At 35.4% G+C, this 24707-nt stretch overlaps 1 protein-coding gene across 1 annotated transcript in view; it reads left to right on the top strand.

Annotated features, from left to right (window-relative positions):
- Positions 1–24707, top strand: part of OLA1 (Obg-like ATPase 1) — a 167371-nt gene that overhangs the window by 89045 nt on the left and 53619 nt on the right. The window contains exon 5 of the mRNA XM_012650767.1: positions 13918–14093. Coding sequence (XP_012506221.1) covers positions 13918–14093 — 176 coding nt within the window. The remainder of the gene's footprint in view (positions 1–13917; positions 14094–24707) is intronic.

The following is a 24707-nucleotide window of genomic DNA, read 5'->3' as shown; positions in this document are numbered from 1 at the left end:
TCCCTTGTTTTATGCTCTAAAGACAAAATAGCTCTATAGACAAAAGAGCTAATGGGATCATTTAACTTTTTTCAGGGGGAATCAGTGACAACATATTTTTTCACTTCTGTTGAAGATCATAGAGTGAAGATCATGGTTCCTTAGTAGAGCCATGTGGGAAAGAAAGCACTGACACATTAATTGTATTCACATTTAACTATTTAAAGTCTTGATTATGTCACAATTTTTTGTGACACACTCTGCATTTTTATTTATGATTTCCCGATTATTTTTAAGACCATATCTGAGTTTATATTAATGAAATATGGCATACAGCAGAAAAACATTTTTAAAAAATTTATTCATTATTAACTAGTCTTCTTTAAAAAGCCCGTCTGTACTGCCACCTCTCACACCCCCAAGAATATAATACAATAATCACCCCTTCTCTACCATAGTGTGCTATGTGAGTCCATAATTTTAAGTTGCATAAAATACGGGATCACTTTATTGCTAGATGAATGAAATGACTGGAGTGAATTGCACAGCTGACTCAGAGGTATGAGGGGTATCACAAGGGCCTGGCCTATCCAAATCCATTCTGGTACTGGCTTTGATTTGGCACCACCTGGTGGTGATTTTTGCTCTGGCTTAAGTGTTGATGGTGATGACTAGATCTTGTGGACTGACAAGGACTTCAGGATTGCAGTAGAAATTCTGGAAATCTCTCAGGTAGATAATATCCATTTTGTTGGGCTAATTAGAGTGGGTTCCATCAGAAAACTCCTGGGGATGCAGTGACCTACCTCACACAATCTGCTCCCAAAGGACATGGTTGCTTGCTTATCCTTAATCTCTCTGGGCCTTGTCCTTCCTTCCATGTTTCTGCTCTCTTTTTAGAACTGTGGGTTATTGTATTTAAGGGTGTAATTATTTGAGGAAATATGTTATCTGGTTTTAGGACATGTACCTTCACAGTACTTTCATTTAAACCCCAAGAATGTGATCTTTATTGTGTAATGTGACTTCAGTCAAACCATCATCTTCCTATTATAACACCAGGTGTTCTTGGTGAGTCCTCCCTCTTGCATTCCTTCTATTCTCCCTTCTATATCTTAGATAAACTAGGTAAAAGTCCAAATTCATTGGTATTATAAATAAAGGCTATAAAAATTATTTTTAACATTAATAGCTAGCCATTTACTGGATTGATTAATACCTGTCACATGTTTACATTTTTCAAGCATATAAACACCAATTTCAAACTCTAGTGGAGACAATATTTTATGTCTTCTCACAGCATCAATACACTTAAATACGAGATTAGAAAATAGTGATACTTCCATCAAAACCTGATGAATCTAATCTAAGTTTTACATAGCATCTGCATAACACCAGTGTTCCTTTGAAACCTTGAGGCTTTCTTTTTCCATCAATTTGTACTGAATACTGACTCCTTCCCTGTTCCCCTTCATCTTGGGTTTACTTTCTTATGTTATGTGCTGATCTGTCTCCTCTATTAGATTGTAAACACCTTTGAAAGCAGAAACTAATCTTATTGAGCTTTTCCTTATCTCAGAAATTTGCCTTCTAGCTCCTGGCACTGTTCTGTTTGTGATTAACATTCAGTAAACATTTGTTAAATATGTTTCTTAAAATGTCTATCTTTAACTGGCTATTATACACTCCAGTTGGATGACTGGCCATATTTTATTTCTTGTCAATTTGATATTATTCTTCTTACCCGTTAGAAAAAAAAAATCTTTGTAAATTCTACTTTGTTTTCTTTAATTGTATTTTTTAGAATTGACCACTTTCATGTCGTTTCTGTAACTAGTAACCAATAGTCAACTACTTTCTTTGTGACTTCGGTCTCTCTCCAAACTATTAGATTGTGAACATCACTTACAGAATCATTTAAAGCAAGTGGGAGCGAACAAGCCAGCAAAAGCGAGATCACAAGAACACTTCTCTGAAAATCTTCTTAAGAATTTTATAATCTGAGAGATGAAATTTCAACTCCTCCATTGAATGTTAGAACCTTTCCATCAATTAATATCTACACATTTGAACCTATGGTAACATCTTTTGGTTGCTGTATAGCACAACCTTTATCTTTTAGTATGTACTAGTGTGTCCCAGCTGTGGGTTGACAGTGTCTGGAGACATTTTTGGTCTTCATGGCGGGGGTGTTTGTGTTCATGTGTGTTATTTGCATCTAGTTTATAGAGACCAAGGATGCTGTTAAACAACCTACAATGCACAGGTCAGCGCCTCACAACAAAGATTATCTGTCCCAAAATGTAGTGTCAAGGTTGAGAAACTCTGGTATACACCTTGTCTTTAGCTTTTCATTTATAAATATAGCTAGTATATTTTGAGTGCCTGCTATGTGCCAGGCATCATCCTAAGTTATTTACATATGTTATTACTTTTAATCTTTAGAACAATCTTACGAGGTAGGCGGTGTTATTATCTACATTTCACAGAGAATGAAACTAAGGCACAGAGAAATTAATTACACAACTAATCAGATAGTCTGAAATCTAGATTTGAATCCAGACATTCTGATTCCAGAGTCTGCACCCTAATCAAGTTTGTTATACTTCTGTCCTGCTGGAATGTCTTCTTTACTCCCTGCTTCCCTTTGCTATTATCTGTTCCTGAAAGGCCTCATCTATATTCCAGTTTTCCCTTCTTAATCCTGATTCATGCTGATCAATCCCTTCCCTTCCTCCCACCCCCCCTCCCTCCCTCTCTTTCTCTCTCTCTCTCTCCCCGTCCCCCTCCATTTATTGGTCTTAGTTATAGTATATAGGTGTGCTTTTCCTCTTCTTAATTTAATTTATACATTTTATAAATTGTTTGTATTTACTAAAATATGTAATCCAGTGCAACACAGCAAAGAAGTTCTCAGAAAATAATTAAGTGAATATCTATCACTAATAGTTAAACAATTCCAGGATGAAGAGATAAAACACAAGAAACTTTTTGTGTCTGTTATTGCAGTCTATAGTTTGCCATGTTTTATGGTTTGCTTCTCTGGTGATTTTTGAAATTGATATGCATAGCACTGGTTTCTTTGAAATGCTCGCTAAATATCTTATTGTGTGCTGTGACATTGATCCTTTGCTTTTTTGCTGCATGTTTAGCTTCATCTGAAATCTGTAGCTCCCTTCTAAGTTTTTCATTCAGAGTGCTTGAGGCATTCATTCATTTATTCATTCCTTTATTCATTGCTTCATCTTATACCCAATTGTATATCAGCTTTGACCAAGGCAAACTAGAACTAGAAAGATGTTTAAGACATAATCCCTGAGTTTAGGTAACTAGGAATAGAATCAGATATTCTAACACTAGATGTACGTGCTACAGGTTATATGAATAGAATGGACAGATTATTGTAGCAGTTCAAATAGAGGGTATGGTTAGAGAAGCCATTGCCAAGGAGATGTCATTTCAGTGACATTTAATTAAGGCCATGAAAGATATGTAACTTTTTTTGAAAGGTAGAAAGACTATGCCAAGCAGAGGGATGAGTAGGAACATGGAAGATGAAAAATGAAAGCATTGAGAGTAGTTCAGTTTGATTGAAAGTGGGGTTCTATGGGCACCAACATTAGAAAGACTAAATCTCTGATTTGCTGTATAGTTCATTTCTTGAATAATGGAAGATTCACATGACCCCTTTATTCATTACTTACAGCACTAGTAATAAAGACAGAATTCTAGTTTTTGTTAATTTCTCTCTGCTTTTTTTTTTCTCCTTACAATATTATCCCTTGGAAAGGCATAAAAATGGATTTTCTCAGAAGCCATATTTAGGGTAATATATTTAAACCATCAGTTTAATTGTACCTTATTCCAGACAAGTCTCTACAAGTCTTCTATGACTCAGGTATGGTAGAGATCTCTTAGACCTGAATTCCTCTGGAATTGCCTTGTAGATGAGGGGAAACCTTAAGCTGTGCATTTTAAGGATGGACATAGTTTGTAACAGAAAGAAAGGATATTTATCTTTGAAGCCCAAGAAAGGGAATGAGTAAAAATTTAGTGACTGTTACATATGAGGAACTTTCAGTGCTTAATGAGTCAGTGCAAGAGTTTGGCTTGAGCTGAGGATTTGTGGAGAGTGTTGGTGGTGGTAAGGTTGGAAGGGTGGAGCGAGCCCTGTTTATAGAGGGCTTTGTCTACCGACAGAAGGCTAAGTGATGTTTTAGAAGTTAGAAAATTAATGAGATGGCTATTGACAAGGGTAAATACAACTAAAACAGCTAGCTCAATATTGGAAGTTCTGACACAAGATAGAAATTTACTTTGAAAAATGGATAAGAAATTTGAAAAGAGAAAAGATTTTTTTGAACAGGATGTTTTTGTCTTGATTTGTAACATTGTATTTAATAAATTTTCTTCTTCTACTGGTTTAGGAATGTGGTCTCTAACCTCTTAGTGATTTTGGTAGGACTCCAGATTAGAATATAACCATTCAAACATTTGCTGTTTACCACATAGGATGAACTAGAAAACAATGTGAAATAATGTAGTATATATGACATTTTAGTGCTATCATTTAATACTACCATATATTTGTATAATAATTTTATTTCTCTTTTTCTAGAGTTTATACTTTGGTTATCTAGTTTACATCATTTTCCTTAGTTAAGTCTCACTATTCATTCTGTTTTCATATTTCCCATCAGTATCCTAATGCAGTTCTTCTCATCATATTTGGAATTCTCTTTTAGCTGGTTCCTTACTTCTGGTTAGTCTTTCTAAAATGCTGCTTTCCATTTGTTACTCATTAACATAACAACTATTGTGAGCTCCCTATTGACTAGCAGATGAGCTCCAGACTTACCCTAATATTTGGACTTCCCTATCCTCCATGCTTACCTGATGTAATAAATTTTTATCATTTATTACTCTTCAATACAGTGTCTTACTATGGGCAGCTTTGTTCATTTCAACCTTTATGTTTTATCTGATGCTTTTCCCTGTTACTTCTCATGCCTTTCTTCATCTTCTTTACTAGTGATTTGTTTCCCAACTGGCTTGTCCAGGTGTTGACACCAAGATCCTATTATTTTGATTTGTTTTTAATTCTCACAGATTTAGCATATTGTTGTATAGATAAGGAAGCTTTCTTCATATGGGAAACTTATATTTAGCAAGGCATATTGTGGTTTGCATATGTGTTGATAGGGTAGCAGTTTATGTATTGGTTTATATACCAAGGAATTGTTTAACTCTGTATTGTATAGTGATAGAGGATGTGATAGAGGACATACGTCAAATAGGTCCATCTTGACCACATACCCTCTTATTCCCAAGAAAACTATAGACATACTATTTGGAATATCAAGATATCTCAGTTCATTTTCTGTTTCCGTAACTGAATACATGAGAATGAATAATATATAAGGAAAAGAAATTCATTTCTTACAGTTCTGGAGGCTGGGAACTCCAAAGTCAAGGGGTAGCATCTGGTGAGGGACTTCTCTCTAGTGGAGACTCTCTGCAGAGTCCCAAAGCAGCGCAGGGTGTCACATGGTGAGGGGGCTCATGAGAGATGGCCAAACTGGCTTGTTACAACACCCACTCTTGTGATAACTAGCCCACTCTCTCAATAACCCATTAATCCATTTATCCATGAATGGATTAATCCATTCTGATGACAGAACCCTCATGACCCAATCACCTCCCAAAGATTTCACTTCTCAACACTGCTGCATTGAGGATCAAGTTACTAACACATGAACTTTTGGGGGATACATTTAACTCATAGCACAAGGTTTCTATGACAGTTGGTTTATAAAATATTGCTGTGTGGTGTTACACCTCTTTTAGAATTTCTCTAGCAGGTTTTCCGGTCTTCACTGGAACACTCCCCCCAAAAATTAAAAAAAAAAATAAAGTATTTCTGTGAAGCCTGTACTCTTCAGTACACCATGTGTTTTAAAATCTAATTCTATATCTGTCCATGGGTGCTTTGTTTCTGAATACTGAATACAACTCAAGTTTAAGTATTAATATAGCAAAGCAGTTCACTGAAGTCCTGAATTTCCAAAGTATATTTTTTTTTCTGAAGTCCTTCACAGTTAGATTTAGCATCCTAAACAGAGTACAGATTTATCCTTCTTTCTTTATGGAATAAGGCAAGCTTTGAGTGAATGAGTAAATTGATCAATCTTCGCTCTATTTATAATCATTAAAAAGAGCCAACTCATCATTTCTGCCACATCATACCAAGAAATAAGTATGCAGAATATCTAATACCATGTGAATATCCAAATGTGTCTCACCAAGTAAATATTTATGTGTTTTGACTGGACCTCAGTAAGGGAAGTGGTACACAAATTAGAAAAGCCACAATTTTAGTGTAAGCATTGACATTTTGCATTTATTCACTTAGTGAATAGATTTTATATTAGAAATGATTTTTATAACTAACTAAAAAGGTACTTTTTGGTTCATTTTATTTGAACCAGGGCTATGAGGCCTGTATCAGCCTGATACCAAAACCAAACAACAAAAAAGAAAACTATAGGCCAATGTCTCTGATGAACGTATTTGAACCCGGGGAGTTCTGAGTTGAAGAGTCTGTTACTGAGAGTGTAATAGAGTGTTAAGAGAAGAAAGATAAGAGAGACGTCAACAATTATGGGGAAGTTACAGCAAGAAAAGGAATGACCTGAGAAGAAATGACCAGAGAAAATAGAAGGAAATCAAGAGAATGCAGTTAGAAGCAAGAAAGAGACAATTTCAATGCTCTGACATTAGATGCTACTGAGTGGTGGTCATTCAACATTCTGCTGTAACATCATGAAGACAAATCAGTGGTGTCTTTTCCAAGATCAATTTCTGGTAGTTTGGTGGAGGCATATGCCAGACTGCAGTGGATTGAGTTATAAATAGGAGGTAAAGAAGTGGGGAGAGCAGGTACAGACAGCTCTTTCAAAAGTTTAACTCCGAACTGGAGGAAAGAAAGCAATAGCTGGAGTGGGAATTAATGTCCAGGGTGACTGACATGATTGATTTAATGTGGAACCTTAAGCCTACTTAAATATTCATGGGAAAATATTAGTGGAAATGGAGGTGATACAGAGAGAGGCATAATAGATTGAAGTCTTGGAAAAGGAAAGGAACAAGCTGTGGAGCAAACTTCCTTGGGAGGGATAGGATCCAGAACAGAGATGGGAGAGACATTAACCAGAAATAGTAGAAGGTACTGTTTTCCGTTTTACTGCTGGGGAGAAGAAAAGATTGGGTAAAAACAAAAAGGGGGTTTGGTTCTCCCAAGATGACATGCATTTTCCATGTGAGGCAATAAAGGTTAGGTCATATGCTGGGTAGCAAGGGAGAACAGAAAAGGATTGAAAATGTGAAGGAAGTCAAGAAGGTTTGAAGAGTGCTCTGTTGTGAAAGGAAACATTGTAGGATTGCTGGGTAAGAAGTCTTTGTGATAGAATCCAATTTAAGTCTATTATGGTTAATTTTCTTATATAACCAATAGTTTTAAAAAATGGGTGTTTAGTTAATATTATTTTCAGTCTTCAATTTATATATATAGGAATGATTAGGCATAAAATAATTTTTATAGTAATAATGGTTTTCTCCTCGTGGCTAATCAACTACAAAACTAAAATTTGTGTATGTTTTTCTGCAAATTAGCTTACTGTGTTTTTAAAATTTTTTTTAAAAAAAGAATAACTTGTTGAAAAGTTTAAGTGGAACAAAACTGATAGTTTTAAAAAATCACTCAATAGCTCAATGGCCAGAAATTATTTTCACTTACATTTGGTGTCATTAAGAGAGAGAAACAGTTTTATATAAATGTGATCCTGTAGTGTATGGGTTAGTTTAAATAGAGTACTAAATTTTATTTGGAGTTTGAAATAAAAAGAACTAAAGTAGTGCAGAAGAAATTACTAAACTTCAGATATGTTTTTTACAAAAGCTATGTTCTTAAATGATCCTGCTAGAATTAAGAAAAAGCATTATAAGGCCGGGCGCAGTGGCTCACGCCTGTAATCCTAGCACTCTGGGAGGCCAAGGCAGGTGGATCGCTCAAGGTCAGGAGTTCGAGACCAGCCTGAGCAAGAGCAAGACCCCGTTTCTACTAAAAAAATAGAAAGAAATGATCTGGACAACTAAAAATATATATATATAAAATTAGCCGGGCATGGTGGCACATGCCTGTAGTCCCAGCTACTTGGGAGGCTGAGGCAGAAGGATCGCTTGAGCCCAGGAGTTTGAGGTTGCTGTGAGCTAGGCTGATGCCACGGCACTCTAGCCCGGGCAACAGAGCAAGACTCTGTCTCAAAAAAAATAAAAAAAGCATTGTAAAAACACTAAAAGGGCCAAGCACAGTGGCTCACACCTGTAATCCCAGTACTTTGGGAGGCTGAGGTGGGAGGATCCTTTGAGTCAGGAGTTTGAGACCAGCTTGAGCAGCATAATGAGACCTCATCTCTATAAAAAATTAAAAAATTAGACAGGTACAGTGGTGCACACCTGTGGCACCATCTACTTGGAGGGCAAAGGCAGGAGGATCTCTTTAGCTCAGGAGTTTGATTCTGCAGTGAGCTATGATTGTGCCACTGCACTCAAGCCAAGGTTACAGATGAGACCCTGTCTCTTTAAAAAAAAGAAAAAAAACCCAAAACACTAGAAGGTTAGAGAAATTATTTTTTAATTACATGTTTCGTCTTTATATAGCATCTATTGATTCCATACTATGGACGATGAGAAAATGAGTATATTTATGCTATTACCTTACCTCTAGTTATCCCCAAGGTTTTATGCTATTGCTCTTGACCCTCGAACAACATGGGTTTGAACTTCGTTGGTCCACTTATACACTGCTTTTTTTTTTTTTGACCAAATGCAGATTGAAAACAGTATTTGATATTGAAACCTGTGAACATAGAGGCCCGACTTTTCCTATACACGGGTTCCACAGGGCCAACTAGGGGACTTGAGTATACCAGTGTGGCCTGGAACCAATCCCCTGCATATACAGAGGGATGACTGTATTTTTAACTTTTCATTGTTTATAATCTACATGTTCTATTTTATTAACGTAATTCCTATGGTTGTTCAGACTTAATTATATAGAGAGTATATAAAGTGCACAATCTATTCACCATTATTCTCTATTCCTGTCAAGGAAAAACGGCTTAGTTGGATATAAAATTCTTGAGACACATTTTCTTTCCTTATAACTCTGAAGACACTGCTTCATTGTCTTTAGGCATAGAGTCACCTTGGAGAATTCTGTAGCCGTGTGTGTGACTTGATATTAATGCTTGTATGAACGTAGTTTTCTGCTTTTGTTCTTGGTGATATGTATGGTGTTGGTGATTCTGTATCAGTTAGTTGATCAACCTGTAATTGGTCAAGTATAATTTTTGTTTCAGTGTTTATGCCAGTTTACTTGAAATGTGAACCTTTGAAAGTAGCTATGATTTCTTTGTGACTAATAGGATCCTTTTCACAGACTGAGAAATCTTAGGGTATTTTACTTTATATAATTAGTCCACTTATAGAGAGAGGAATGTTCTCAAAACTTGATGAGTTTAGAAATGCTGAAATCTAGCTGTTTCGGACTCTTGAGTTATAAGAAATGAGTGGATAGGTCCGTGTTTACATTCCTGAGTCATAGTTTTATTATCTCTGATACATGGAAGAAATAAATAGACAGTATAGAAAAGGGATATTGCTAGAAAAGTATTCTCAAAGAACCACCTTTTTGCCAAAGCCAATGATCAGTTTTCTGTATTTATCTATCTTTACCTCCAAATAGCACCCGACAGTTTGCATATGCCTTCCTTCTTGAAACACTTTCTTTCCCTCACTCCTATAAGTGCATACTCCTAGTTTTTCTGACTTGTCACTCCTTCTCAATCTCTTTTGCCACATCCTTCTCTTCCATCAGACATCTGAATGTTGGAGTGCTCTCTCTAGGTGACATCACCCAAACCCATAACTTTAAACACATTTGATAACTTTCAGTTATAGATCTCTAGTCATGACCTTACAGTCTGTATCTAGTCCATCTCAAAAATATATTTCCAGTACAAACACCACTTATCATCTTCTCTACAATCTTATTTCAGGTTACCACTTATCTGGTTATCTCTCATTGGCACCACTACAACCACCTCCTAACTTAGTCTTCTGCAGTCACTCTTACCTCCTCCCTTTTAATAGTTTAAAAGTCTATTCTTTTTAAAGTAGCTGAAGTGACCTCTTTAAATCATGAATCATATCTTACCACCCTACCTTCCCTTTATGTAAAACTCTTCAGTCAATGGCTTCCTGTTACAGCTAGAATAAAATCCATACTCTCATGGCTTACAAATTTATGTGAACTACTTTACCTTTCTACCTTAAATTCTATATACCATCTTCTACTGTGGTTCACCTATAGTGACCACAGTTCTATTTCTAAAACACTTCAAGCTTGTTCCTATTTTAGGGCTCTTCTATTTCTTAGAAGCTTCTTCCCTCAGATCTTCATATTACTTCCTCATTCTGGTCTCAGCTCAGATGTCATCTCCTCAGAGAAGTCTTCCTTGCCTGTCCTACCTAGCCCTAGTTTATACAGAATAGTACCAAAAATAAAATTTAAAAAAATCAGATCATATCCCACCACTATCAAAATGACTATAGTTAATATTTTCAGATATTTCTCTTGATAGAAGTAATTTTACCAAAAAATGTGGTTATTTTATACATGTTGATCTAAATTTAAATACTTGATACATAATAACTCACATTTTGGGTAAAACTTACTTAAACAGGAAACTGTTTAAACTAATGTAAGTGAAAAATTAGTATCACTTGCCAACATGGAAGGTAATAAAAATGGATACAATGAAAAACATAGTTTTATTAACTTTTTTACTCTTTAGAAGCTCTAAGTCCTGCTTTGTTGATAAAAAGATAAATTTATAAATGTTGAACATTAAAGTCCAACAGTGTCAAACTTAAGACTTTTCTCCTTAACATAGAAGAATTGAAAGAGAATTGAAATGGAAGCAACTTTCTCATCAAGCGATTCAGTATAATGTAGTATAGTCTTTGTCTTCTAAACTTACCAGTGCACTAAAACTAAACATTGTTTTGGTTAATGTGAAGTTGAAATAACTTTGGCCATGGACTAGGGTAAAAATGTGCGAATGAGCTAGTGCTAGTGAATTAATAAGAATTTCTGTGGTGGTGGGGGAAGCCTATAAACTCTCATAGTTTATTTTAACCTTTTCCAAGTGCATTGAGTAACATGAAACTATATTACTCAAAATTAACGTTTTGAGTATTTTGCTGTGGAATTCTTCTAAATTACTGATTCCTACATCATAAAAAAATAGTATATGCCCTAATTACTGTAAGAGTTCTGTGGGTTAGGCTCTGTCCTAAGCACTTTACATATATTATCTGATTTAATTATACCCATTCTCTGAGAGGTGGAAGCATCTTCATTTTAAAGATGTGAAGACAGGATTCCTAGAGGTTAGGTAATTCGTCTAAGAGTCTATGACTAATAAGTCTGTCTGACTTCAAAGATTATATTCTTAAGCACTAAATCTTGTACTAAAAAAGACAAAATGTGAAGGAATGCTGTAACATAAGTGTATACTGAGTTCGGTTGACCCAGGAGCATGTCTTTGGAAAATAAGCTCTAATTTTTTATCCCCAAGAAATGGGAAGTTGCTGAAATGTCCACCAAATTGTATGGAGGTTTTTATTTTATAGCTATTCTGGGCCCCATTTTATCACAAGGGTATTCATTTTACAGGATAGCTTTAATGTTCCCTTCATTTAATTTTTATTTTAATATTTGAAAATGCTTATTTTCAAAAAGAGATTTAAATTCTTTTCATAGTATGTTACCACCTCACAATACAAATAAATATAGTGATATTACTAACCTTAAGATGTGGGAACAACAGTGCATCCAGATATGTGTAGGGACTGTGGTTTGAGTCTTTTTCTTACAGTAGGGGGATTGGATTCATGATGATACAATCATAACTCCTTTCCTAGGTTAATCCTTGGCAGAGTCTAGGCAAGGTGCAATCTATTATAGAAGATAATTTGAAGGTTATAAGATGGACAGGTGAATCCCCACCCCCACGTCCTGCCCCTACCACCTTCATTCTTTATTCTGGTTTTTTTCTTTGGATTAGTTTAGATCATCAGAGAGCTTTGTTTTCTTTGCTTTCAGAAGAATTGCAATTACTAAGTTCCTTTCTGCTGTCCACTTGGGTAAAATTGAGGGTTGTAATTAAGACATTGCAATTTAAAACCCATAATACATTTACTGTAGGGATGTTGTTGAGGACATCACTATAGTTAGTCAATGGCCCCTATATAGAGACAACTGCATGGAATATTTTTCCATCTGAGTGTTATAGATAGTTTATTTACTTCTATAACTGACCATGTTACTTGTGTTGCTTTGACTGCCAGGAAGCTTTTATTTTTATTTTCATATTTTACTGTGCCACTTGTGTAAAATGTTTCAAATCTTGATGAGAGTAAATAGGATTGTGCTTCCAAGGGGACTTATTTTATATTTTCAAAGATTCAGAAAATTTACCTAAACCACTGTCTGTCTATTGTGTTTATTAGTAAAATATAAGGTAGGTCCTCATTTCTTGCTAATTTTGTTCATACTAATTTGATATTATATAATACAATATCATTTGTATGCCAACAATACTTAAATTTTACTTTAAATACTTACATTTTAATTGTAATACTGTACTTATGGTTTTATTATTATTACTGAATAATCCATGTTAAGACATAAACAATTTAATTATTTTTAATTCTGAGAAATTATATTTAAAAACTCTTTGTAACTTATAATAAGCATCTACGAATGAGCTACACTTACTATTTCTCTTACCAAATTCAATCAAACTGTCTCATGATTTCTGTGATACCTCTGTCTAAAATAATTGATACTTTATGTTTGAAAACATCTCATTTTGAGACTATAATCTAATTGGTAATTTTAATGAAATTAATTTGTTTATAAATGTGTTTATTTTTTGTGGGTATATCATTACTTTCTGTTTATAATATTTCTTAGTATTGTTCATTTTTTGTGATACTGTTCTTTATATGGTAATTTGAGTAAATCCCAGTTGAATTATGTTGCCACATTATGTCTTCAAAAGGGCATAAAGTCAGTACACATGCTTCAGTAATATCTGGTTGTTTTACCCTTATGTTTCCAGTTGGCAATTTGAAATTATGGCTTCAACTGCACTTTAAATATGTGATAATAGCATGTGTTTCTAATAAGGGCCAGCACCATTTTGTTCAGATAGTGTGAATGGTTGTCACTCATATATGACAAATGCACCTTCATCTGCTTCTTTGATAGCCCCCTAAAAACCATACCCTCAAATCAGGCCGGTGAAATTAGCTGCTGTGTAAATTGTGTGTCTGAGTGGTTCATTATCTAATCACCGTCAGAACCACAGTGATAAAGTAGATTGAAGCAGGGAAGAGGTCTGCCAGATGATTTCAAGGCCCCCCCTCCCTAAATCTGGTTTCCATTGGTAACCCTAATAGTGCAGTTTAGAACTTCAGGCCTTTCATGCCTGGAATTCAGTGTCTTTTAATGTACCAAACTTGGAAATGCCAGTAGTTCTGGAGCATAATTTTCTTTTTTGTAAAGACCATAATTGTATTTATTTCAATCAATTTTTGAAATGTTGAGGCTCTCGAAGTACTGTTTTGTTGCTAGTACCCTCAATATTACTAAATGGGAAAAAAGTACCATGTCCTACTTGCATAGAATTCAGAATAATTTATTCACTGTAGCTATTCGTTAACTTTCTGGGAATCTTTCTCTCACTGTAATTATAATGACTTCTGTATTATTTGTTTATTGAATTGCTTCCCTTTAATTCATTTTAGGTGCTTTTGAAGATGATGATATCACACATGTTGAAGGAAGTGTAGATCCTATTCGAGATATAGAAATAATACATGAAGAGCTTCAGCTTAAAGATGAGGAAATGATTGGGCCCATTATAGATAAACTAGAAAAGGTGGCTGTGAGAGGAGGAGATAAAAAACTAAAACCTGAATATGTAAGTAAAAATTTACAGCTTCTTTAGATACTTGAGAGTTTATTTTTTTGATTAAAAAGTTTTAAAATAAAGCACATAAAATATCTAATATTGTTAATGGAATTTTAGAATCCAAGGGTTATTTCTGTTAAAAAAATTATTGGGAAACTATTTTATTTCTAGGCAACCAAGGGTCTTGGTGATAGGATATTTAGGGTGTTCTTAGCAAGCTATAGTTTGCAATAATAGTGAATGTTTATATGGTTACTGTGTAGACTTCAAGTTCTAGTGTTAATGAAGTTTGGTTTTATGATGAAAAACTTACTGGATTTAGAAAAATGACTGAATATATGAGCTTCATGGATTTGAAGAAGTGATTTATACAAAGAATTGGTCTTTCTTAGGGGTTGAATAAGTGAATACACTCTTAAAGTAGATAGATCATCTTAATCTTTTATGGAATGAAAACATGCATCATTGTTCTTAATATTCAAATGTGTTTCTATAACATTATTAGTGAATAATTATTTGTAAAATTGTGATAAATGTTCCAAAATCAATTTTGAAGCTTTTGGTTTAAGAATGATTAAATTGTCTTTTATATTAAAAAAGTAGTGCCTTAACTATACATTTTCTCATTTATTAACATAACATCTTCATAAACTATTCTTGCTTTTTATATGTTTGTCATAGGAAAGATTTCTCTAATTTTTCATGTCTTAATTTTTAATACATGTGTTTATTTTGAATTTTCTTATTTTTAGAAACTGTGATTGTTCCCCCTTTTCCCTTCCTCGTTTATTCTTAGTAAATGTGGAAAACTCTACACTATTAAGGAATCAATTACCAGAATCAACTTCTGAACTCAGGCACACTACCAATAAATTATGGTCAGAAGTGCCTGAATTTGGAACAGGGAGACCTGTGTTGTGCTATTGATTTCCTTGATGATCTGGAGCAAGCCCCAGTCACTTTACTTCTCTTATCATCTTGGTTATTTCTATTGAAATACAATGGAGAATGGAGAGAGATTTGTCTGAGAAAATTGCACAAGGTTTGGGGTGGTAGTGGGGATTAAAAGTGTGGGTATAATGAATATTCCTTTTGGAAAAGGGAAAAAAATAGGAGGATGTTTGGATTGAAAGTAATTCATTTGCCCCAAACTACGTGATTACTGATGAGAATAAATCCTTATGCAGTCTGTCACCCGTTTGTTCATTGAAACTTACTGACATCCACAGGTCTTTCAGAAACATTAACTGACTTAAATTTCTCAACCTTACTTTTACTTAAATGGAAGAAATTGTCGTCAGGCTCTTAAATTCTTGGGCTACCGTTTCCTGGCTTTTTCTCTTAATGAAAACTAGAATGTTGAGTGTTGTTACTCTTGTAACATTTCCTTCACATTTCTAACCATTTTCCTAAAATTCCTATACAAGATTTGAAAGCATAGTTTGGACTTGTGTTCACAGAAAAATCTAAACACCTCCCCATTTACTTTCGCCTTCACTGTTGTGCTCTTCTGTATAGATGAAAACCATTATAGTCTAATTTTCTCATTTCCCAAAACTGATTATTCTGCTTTTTTCTTTCTTCATGTTAGATTCAGCTGCTTCAGAACAAATTATAGATCAGTGTTTGTTCAGCCTCTTGTTTCTTGTTTTCATTATCACCTCTAAGGAAAAAAAAATTTAAATTCAATTTAAATTAATTAATTTAATTCCTCCCTAGTGAGAGAAATTAAATACTAATGAGTGAGATTTTGTCAGGTAGGGTGAGATTTTGAGAGCCACAAACTTTTAAATATTGAACATTTCTTCTCACCACCACCACCACCCCTATACCCCCACCCCAACCCCACAATTTTTGACCCTCTAGGGACAATTTCACCCCCACTGAAAATGCATGCTGTAAATTATCTTGTAGCAAACCCAATGCATGTAAATATGGTAAAACAGAGGGCTTTTTAGAAATTTTTGTTTTGGTTTGTTTTTATCAAAAACAGGATTTTGGTTATCTGTAACTCAATTTGGGGAGAATTAACATTTATAATATTGAATCTTTCAGGGCACGAATATCTTTTATTAATATTTCTATTTATTGAGCCAGGCAGTGTTGTATGCTTTTGAAATATGTTATCTTATTTAAACCACACATGTAATATTTCCATGTTACATTTGGGGAAGCACAAATTTCAAAAGATTTTATGAATTGTTTAAGATCTTACACTTAAATTGCAGATCAAGTTTTTCGGCCACATCAATCTGGCTATAAAGCCAATATAGTGTTTTTGCTGGGGTTTTTTTTTTTGGTGGGGGGAGGTAACATTTTCTTTTTAAATTGCAAGATACAACATGCAAGAACATGCATTAATCTCATGTATAATGTGACATATAATTGTAAAACAAACAGTAGTAAAACCTCCTTGAATATCAAGAAATAAAGCATTATTACTAAATTTCCCTTACCAGTTTTAATTCTCTCAGTCCTCCCACAACTAACCACTATTCTGACAATGTCCATGCTTCTTTATATATACCAGTGTATGTACCACTCAAGACAATATGAATTAATTTTGCCTGATTTTTGAACTTTATATAAATGGTATCGTATTATATATATTTATGTGAATATTTTCCACTCATTTTGTACAATTCATACTGCATTTATCTATAATTTATTTATTTCCCACTTTATTCTACTATTGATGAGCATTTGAATTTCCCCTATGGGTTTTTTGTTTGTTTGTTTGCCTATTTGTTTTTTGAGACAGAGTCTTCCTCTGTCGCCCTGGATAGAATGCAGTGGCATCATCATAGCTCACTGCAACCTCAAACACCTGGGCTCAAGTGATCTTCCTGCCTCAGCCGCCTGAGTAGCTGGGACTACAGGTGCGTGCCACTGTGCCCGGCTAATTTTTGTATTTTTAGTAGAGATGGAGTCTCGCTCTTGCTGAGGCTGGTCTGGAACTTCTGGCCTCAAGTGATCCTTCTGCCTCGTCTTCCCAGAGTGCTAAGATTATAGGCGTGAGCCAAGATGTCCAGGCCTGTATGTTTTTTTTGTTTTTTTTTTTTTTTTTGAGACAGAGTCTCACTCTGTTGCCCTGGCTAGAGTGCCGTGGCATCAGCCTAGCTCACAGCAACCTCAGACTCCTGGGCTCAAGCAATCCTACTGCCTCAGCCTCCCAAGTAGCTGGGACTACAGGCATGTGCCACCATGCCCGGCTAATTTTTTTTTTTATATATATATTAGTTGTCCAGATCATTTCTTTCTATTTCTTAGTAGAGACGGGGTCTCGCTCTTGCTCAGGCTGGTCTCGAACTCCTGACCTTGAGCGATCCACTTGCCTTGGCCTCCCAGAGTGAGCCACCACGCCCAGCCCAGGCTTGTATGTTTTTAATAGTTATGAACAGTGCTGCTGTGAATATTCTTTTACATCCTGGTACACCTAAGAGTGGTCTGAGGCTGTGGTCCCCAACCCATGAGCCTGTTAGAGAGTGGGCTGCAGAGCCACCCTGCCCCATCCATGAAAAAATTGTCTTCTGTGAAACTTAGGGACTGTGTGCCGCTGGCATCACCGCCTGGGCTCCCCTCCCCCTGGGAAAAAATTGTCTTCTATGGAACTGGTCCTTAGTGCCAAAAAGGTCGGGCACCACTGGTCTAAGATATATATATCTAGAAGTCAATAGTGTATGTATATCTTCAACTTTACTAGATAAACACTTTTATTACTGTATGAAGAGTTTATCATCTTGTCAACACTTGGTATTGTCAGATTTTTTCATTTTTGCAATTTGATAGCTGTGTAATGGTATTCGTGGTTCTAATTTGTAGTCCCCTAACTATTTAAGGTTGAATACTTTTTAAAAAATGTTTATTGGCCCTTTGGGATTTTGTCTTTTGGCAAGACCCTGTTGTAATTCTTTTGCTCATTTTCATCTGGATTAATGTCTTTTTTTCATTAGTCTTTTGTTGTAAACGGATTGCAAATATCTTCTACTCTGTGGCTTTTTTTTTTCCTTCTTGTGGTATCTTTTGATGCATAGGTCTTAAATTTAAGGTTAGCATTTTCTGTGTCTTGTTTAAGAAAACTTTCCTACCTTAAGGTCATCAAGGTGTGATCTCCTATCTTGTCATCTAAAAACTTTACTGTTCTACATTTCACATTTAAGTCATTAACCCACCTAGAACTGATGGTTTTGTAAATGGTACTGAGGTAGGCATCCAATTTGATTTTTTTTTTTTTTTGGTCCCCCTATGGAAAGCCTGTTGTTCTAGCACCATTTGTTAAAAAGACTATCCTTTCCTTACTCCAATGAAGTGCCACCTCTGTCATAAACCAAGAGCTGTGGCATCTTAGCTCTTTCCTGAGGATTGGCAGATGATTCCAGGTAAAAGTGGCCAAAAGCAACAGTGGTATCTCAACCCTGTTAAGAGGTGAAGATGAGGGGGAGAGGATGGAATGAGGGGTTGATATCCCATGAAGTCTCTGGCCTCAGGTCTGTCCTCACTTCATTTCTATACTTTACTCGTTCCCTGATAATCCTCAATCTCTAGTCTAGTTCAGGGACACTTAAAGTGTGGTCCACAGACCAGCAGCATCACTATCACTTAAGAGCTTGTTAGAAATGCAAGTGATAGATATACTAAGTCAAAATCTCTAGGGATGTGTTTTAACAAGTCTCTAAGTGATGCTAAAGCTTGAGGCCCCTGCTATAGAGCAGCCAACCCCCCTGAGGGTAGAAGTGGCTTAGGCCTCCCTACTCTAAACCTCCTTCTTGATCTGGTAATGTCTCATTATCTTATTAGGTCATTGATACATTTTTTTTTTTTAAGATAGAGTCTTACTCTGTTGCCTCAGGTAGAGTATAGTTGTGTCATCATAGCTCACTGCAACCTCAAACTCCTGGGCTCAAGTGATCCTCCTGTCTCAGCCTCCAAAGTAGCTGGGACTACAGGCATACGCCACAATGCCCGGCTAATTTTTTCTATTTTTAGTAGAGATGGGGTCTCATTCTTGTTCAGGCTGGTCTCAAACTCCTGAGCTCAAACAATCCTCTCGTGTTGGCCTCCCAAAGTGCTAGAATTATAGGTGTGAGCCACTGTGCCTGGCCTTAAGTCATCATTTACATTTTGTAAGGTTATAACTGCTATAGATAGTGATTCCTCTGATGGGTGTGGGCAAAGTAAATCGAAAACCTTCTGTAAAGGATTCACCCATGTAGATGCCATTATGAACATTTGTGATTCATGGGAGGAGATCAAAATATCAACATTAAGAGAAGTTTAGAAGTTGATTCCAACCCTTATGGATGACTTTGAGAGGGATTCAAGACCTCATTGGAGGAAGTAACTGCAGATGTGGAAATAGCGAGAAAACTAGAATTAAATGTGGAGCCCAAAGATGTGACTGAATCACTATAATCTCATGATAAAATTGGACAGATAAATTGTTTCTTATGGATAAGCAAAGAAGGTAGTTTCTTGAGATGGAATCTGCTCCTAGTGAAGACGCTGTGAACGTTGCTGAAATGACAACAAAGGATTTAGAATATTACATAAACTTAGTTGATAAAGCAGTGCCAAGGTTTGAGAGGACTGACTCCAGTTTTGAAAGATGTTCCACTGTGGGTAGAATGCTATCAAACGACGTTGCATGCTATAGGGAAACCTTTCATGAAAGGAAGAGTCAGCCAATACAGCAAACTTCATTGTTGTCTTATTTTTAAGAAATTGCCACAGCCACCCCAACCTTCAGCAACAGCCACCCTGATCAGCCAGCAGCCACCAACATCGAGGCAAGGCCCTCTACCAGCAAGATTACTACTACTCACAGAAGACTCAAATGATTATTAGTATTTTTTAACAACAGTATTTTTTATTTAACGTATGTATTAATACATTTTTTTTCAGATATAATGCTATTGCACACTTAGTGGACTACAGTAGACTACAGTATAGTGTAAACATAAGTTTATGTACACTGGGAAACCAAAAAAAAATTGTGTTACTTGCTTTATTGCCATATTTGCTTTATTGTGGTGATCTAGAACCAAACCCACAGTATCTCTGAGGCATGGTTGTCTCTAAAAATATAATTCTCCCTACACTTGTCTTCTCATTTATCCTTTTCTCCTTTTTAGACTCTTGTGTATCCTTCCAGGAATATTCTTATGTGACTCAAAAAGATCATTTCTAAACGAAATGTGATAATAGAGTAGTATTTGGTGGGGCTGAACGGCATCCATTTGTTTTTCTCTCCATATCCTCTCTATCCTCATAGTCTATAGTTAATGAAACCAACTCCTTTGAACTGAAAACTTGTATCTATGATTCCTCCTTCTCCTTTACCATCTACATCCCATCCTATTGATTTTATTTCTTGAATATGCCCCTTATCTCTTCCTTCCTTTTTATTTTCACAACTACTTCTTTAGTTTGGGCCTTGTTTATGCTTAGTTTATTTTTGCAGTGTAACTGATCTTTTTACCTCCAGTCTTGGTCTTGTTTTCCACAAATATAAAATACAGATCTAACAATGTTATTCCCTTAATTAAAATACCTCACCATATTCTATAGGATACTGCCAATATAAAGGCCATGGCTCACAAAGTTCTTTGTGATTTGGCCTTGCCTTTTTCTCCACTCTCCTGATAGTGAACTTAGGACTCTAAACATACTGGTTCCACATGAACTCATTTACTGGAACTCGACTTGTTTGCCGTTCTTCCACCCCCATTTCTTAGTCATCCTTGAAGATATATCCTAAAGCATAAATTCTCTTAAAAAATTTTTTTTTCATTGTGGTAAACCATGTATGCCATAAAATCTATCATTAACCATTTCTAAGTGTACAGTTTAGTGGCACTAAGTACATTCACAATGTTGTATTCATACAACCATCACCCCTGTCCATTTCAAGAACTTTTTCATTATCCCATATTGAAACTCTGTACTATTTAAACAGTAGCTCCCCATTTCCTTCTTCTCCCAGCTCCTGATAATATCTACTTCACTTTCTGTCTCTATGAGTTTACCTATTCTAGGTACCTAAGTAGAATCATAGAATTTTTGTCCTTTTGTGTCTGGCTTACTTCCCGTCTTGTAGCATGTATCAAAATTTCATACATTTTGAAGGCTAAATATTATATTGTGTATATATATCACATTTTGTGGACATTAGGGTTATTTCCACCTTTTAGCTATTATAAATAATACTGTTACTGTCATTGTTGTACAAGTATCTGTTGGAGTCCCTGCTTTCATTTAATCTCTTCAACTTTTATAAATATTATCTTCATTTTATAGATGAGTGAACTGAGGCTCAAAAAGATAAATTAATCTGTCCAAATTCTAAGATGGACGACATAGCTATATATGAAATTATCAGAACAGAAAATTGAATGTACATGCATATTGTGATTAAAACATTTGTAAAGAAATCTCCATTGAAAATAGCCTGGAAGGAAACAGTCAGTGGTAGTAATGACTTGGGAGTTATGAATAGCTATCCCTTAACTAGTTTTCCACTTTGTTTTTATTGCTTTTATAAAATAAATTTATGGAAAATGAACTCCAAAGTTAAAAATATTTATTAAACACAACAGCCCATTTAAAAGTACATGAACCAGGAATATAATTAGAAATTATCATAGATCATTATTTGAGTCCACATAATACACATACCCCAGAGCTAGGAAAAGGGTTATGAGTTATTCAAAGTGAGACTGACAAGTTACATAATTTGATGTGGCAATACCAATGTGGGAGTTAAACTGTGTTAGGTAGGACTACTTTATAGATCCGGGGGAAATGATTATCATAGTAATTACTATAAGCATTGATGAGGAATTTTGACAGTGCAGCAGTTGGAAGGCTTCAGGTAAAGTGTCTCTTCTATTTTTGAACTGGGATGAGAAGAATAGACTGTGAATATAATTGACCAGGATTAATTTAATGGTCATCTTAATGCTGTATATTTTACTTTCTCAGTTTATAGTCATTTTAAACAAAGAATTATTTTTCTTTTAAGGTTGGACTTCTTATTTGGTAATATATTATGTGAACAAATAGGTAAGAACTGCTAGAGGTGAAAAACTTCTGAGTCATTTCATCTCATATGAATTTTATTGTATTTTTTTATTGGGGTCTTTTACTTGTAAGGAACAGAGATTTGACATAGACTATTTCAAGAAGTGGAGTTTTTATTTTTAGAAGACAAGGTAATAAAGGAAATGGAAATCCAAAAATATTTAAGAGCAGGAATTAGGGTATAAATTGTAAATCAACCCAGGACAGCACCCAGGAATTCAGCAGGTCTATGTATCTTCTCTCCTGTACTCTACCATTTATATAACTCGATATTCTTTAGTCTACTTCTCTAGAATTCTGCTTAGTTTTCTTTTTATTGCCACTAAAATTCATCTTCTGTTTTATGTATTTTTGTTCCTGACTTCTGCTTCTTGATAATTTCTACTTACAATTAGCTTATTTATAACTTCTTATCGTTTATTCTCTCTTGTATTCTTTCAGTATATTCACCAATCCTAGTCTCCAGTCCTATTTCTCAGTATTTCCTAATTCAGATTCCTGAGAACAAGCATCTAATCACCTCAGGTAATTTCATTTTGGCACAGTTTTTTGCATAAGCCCATGTCATACATAAGTCAAATGCCCACCAGTTCTGGCCAGGAGACTGTTCTGTGTAGGACTGTCCCCTCAACAGAAGCTATGGGCTGAGTCACATTCCTTTGGGAAAGGACTGGGAGCAAAGTAGCATCGTGAATAACGTCTTTAGTATACTGTATAAAATGGTATGAGACAGCACATTGTAGGTCCTCAGAACATACTATTATTTATTTGAGGATAACAGGAAGTATGAAGCTGTTTAAGGCTTCTGGGATAATACAGAAGAATGTAATGTGTTTAGAGCAAAGGTCATGGGTATTAGACTAATTTGAGATCAGATTACTGTAGAATCATCAATTTTTATGAACCATGAGGGGAAGGGAATGAACTCATTAAGAACTGATGATATGGTACATACACTATAGAAATATTTTCCTGGATGTTCCCACTTGTCTATTTTCTCCTTGCCTGTAACCAAACATGGATGAAGAAAATTAGAAAGAGGACATATTAGTATCCCCATAAATTCATTATTACCAACCCAAGTAGTCCCTCAGCAGTATCCAGCTTTCCTATTTGTGTTATCGAAAGTTCAGCACTTGACCCCAAGGCCACATCAGAAGAATCAGGACAAGTGGTTTGAGGAGAAGGAAAGAGAAGTTTATTAATTTGCCAGCAAATGAGGAGGTTGGTAGACTGCTGTCTCAAAGTACCAACGTCCTGCTTCTGCACAGAAGTGCAGAGCTTTTAAAGGTTCTGATTAATCCCCATCTTTGGCTAAGATAATCTCGTGATCTCTGCTCGGACAATGCCCTTGAGCTGTCTTCTGTGGCACAAAGAATAAAGGACACTCCTCTACCCCTCTAGACCACTGGCCTGAGGCAGGGATATAGGTTTTAGTTCTCAAAAAGGATAAGGGGGTTTTGAGAAAACAGGAAACATTTTTACCTCTTTTCAGGCCATTTTCTCTGTTCGATTTGTCCTCCTACACTCTGCTGCAACTGCTTTCTACTCTCCTCAAGCCTCTTATTTATGCCTACTCCCTAATTCCATTGATGGGTTCCTCAGCAGATGACCTTGCCTCCTATTTCAAAGATCAGAATAAAAGCCTTTTAACATAAGAATTCTCTGATTTTGCACTAGCCAAACCCAAAGCATATTTATTCACTCTTCTTATCTGTGGCCAATTATTCCACTAATTCTTTGGATCTTAACAATTTCCCAATTCCTCAGAAATTTTACACTATCAGTCATCTTTCTTTTTTTTCTTTTGTTGCTTTTAAATGGATTTATTGAGATATGGTTCATATAACATAAAGTTCATCCTTTTAAAGTATACAATTCAGTGGTTTTTAGTAATATCAAAATTGTGTTTCAGTTACCAGTAATCCCTTTTTCTTATATATACAACTTGTCCCTCTCAAACTCGATTCTTTTCAATAGTTTGAAGATGGTTTTTTTATCTTTAAAAAAAGCCAAACTTCCTGAATATCATACCCTTCTCCTTCAACTACTATTTTCTGTATCCTCTGTCATAAAAACTTCTTGAAAAAGTTATTTATATTTACTGTTTTCATTTTCTCCACCCCCTAATAACTCAGTCCATTCTAATTTGACTTTTCAGCCCATCATACTCAAACAGGTTTCACCAGGACCATCAGTTACTTTTACATTATTAAATCCAGTGGATATTTTTAGCCATTGTGATTGGTCAGTAGCAATGGACATTACTGTGTCATTGCTTGAAATACTCTTCCCTTGGATTCCATGACTTTATTCTCCTGATTTCCCTCTTCTGTAGCAACTCCTTAATTTCTCTTAGAGGCTTATCCTCTTATACCTTTGCTGTTATTGGCATCGCTTACAGTTGAGTCCTATACCTTCTACTCCTCTTACTCTAAATTGTCTCCCTATGTGTTCTCATCCTGATCCATGGTTACAATTGCTGTTAATATCTAACTCCAAATAAAGGCATATGTTGGAGATAGTCCATATATATGAGATACC

Source organism: Propithecus coquereli, unplaced genomic scaffold (assembly GCF_000956105.1).
Source record: "Propithecus coquereli isolate 6110/MARCELLA unplaced genomic scaffold, Pcoq_1.0 Scaffold34, whole genome shotgun sequence".
NCBI classification, from domain to species: domain Eukaryota; kingdom Metazoa; phylum Chordata; class Mammalia; order Primates; family Indriidae; genus Propithecus; species Propithecus coquereli.
Note: the sequence above shows the minus strand (reverse complement) of the source record. Positions and strands in the feature narration are given on the sequence as shown.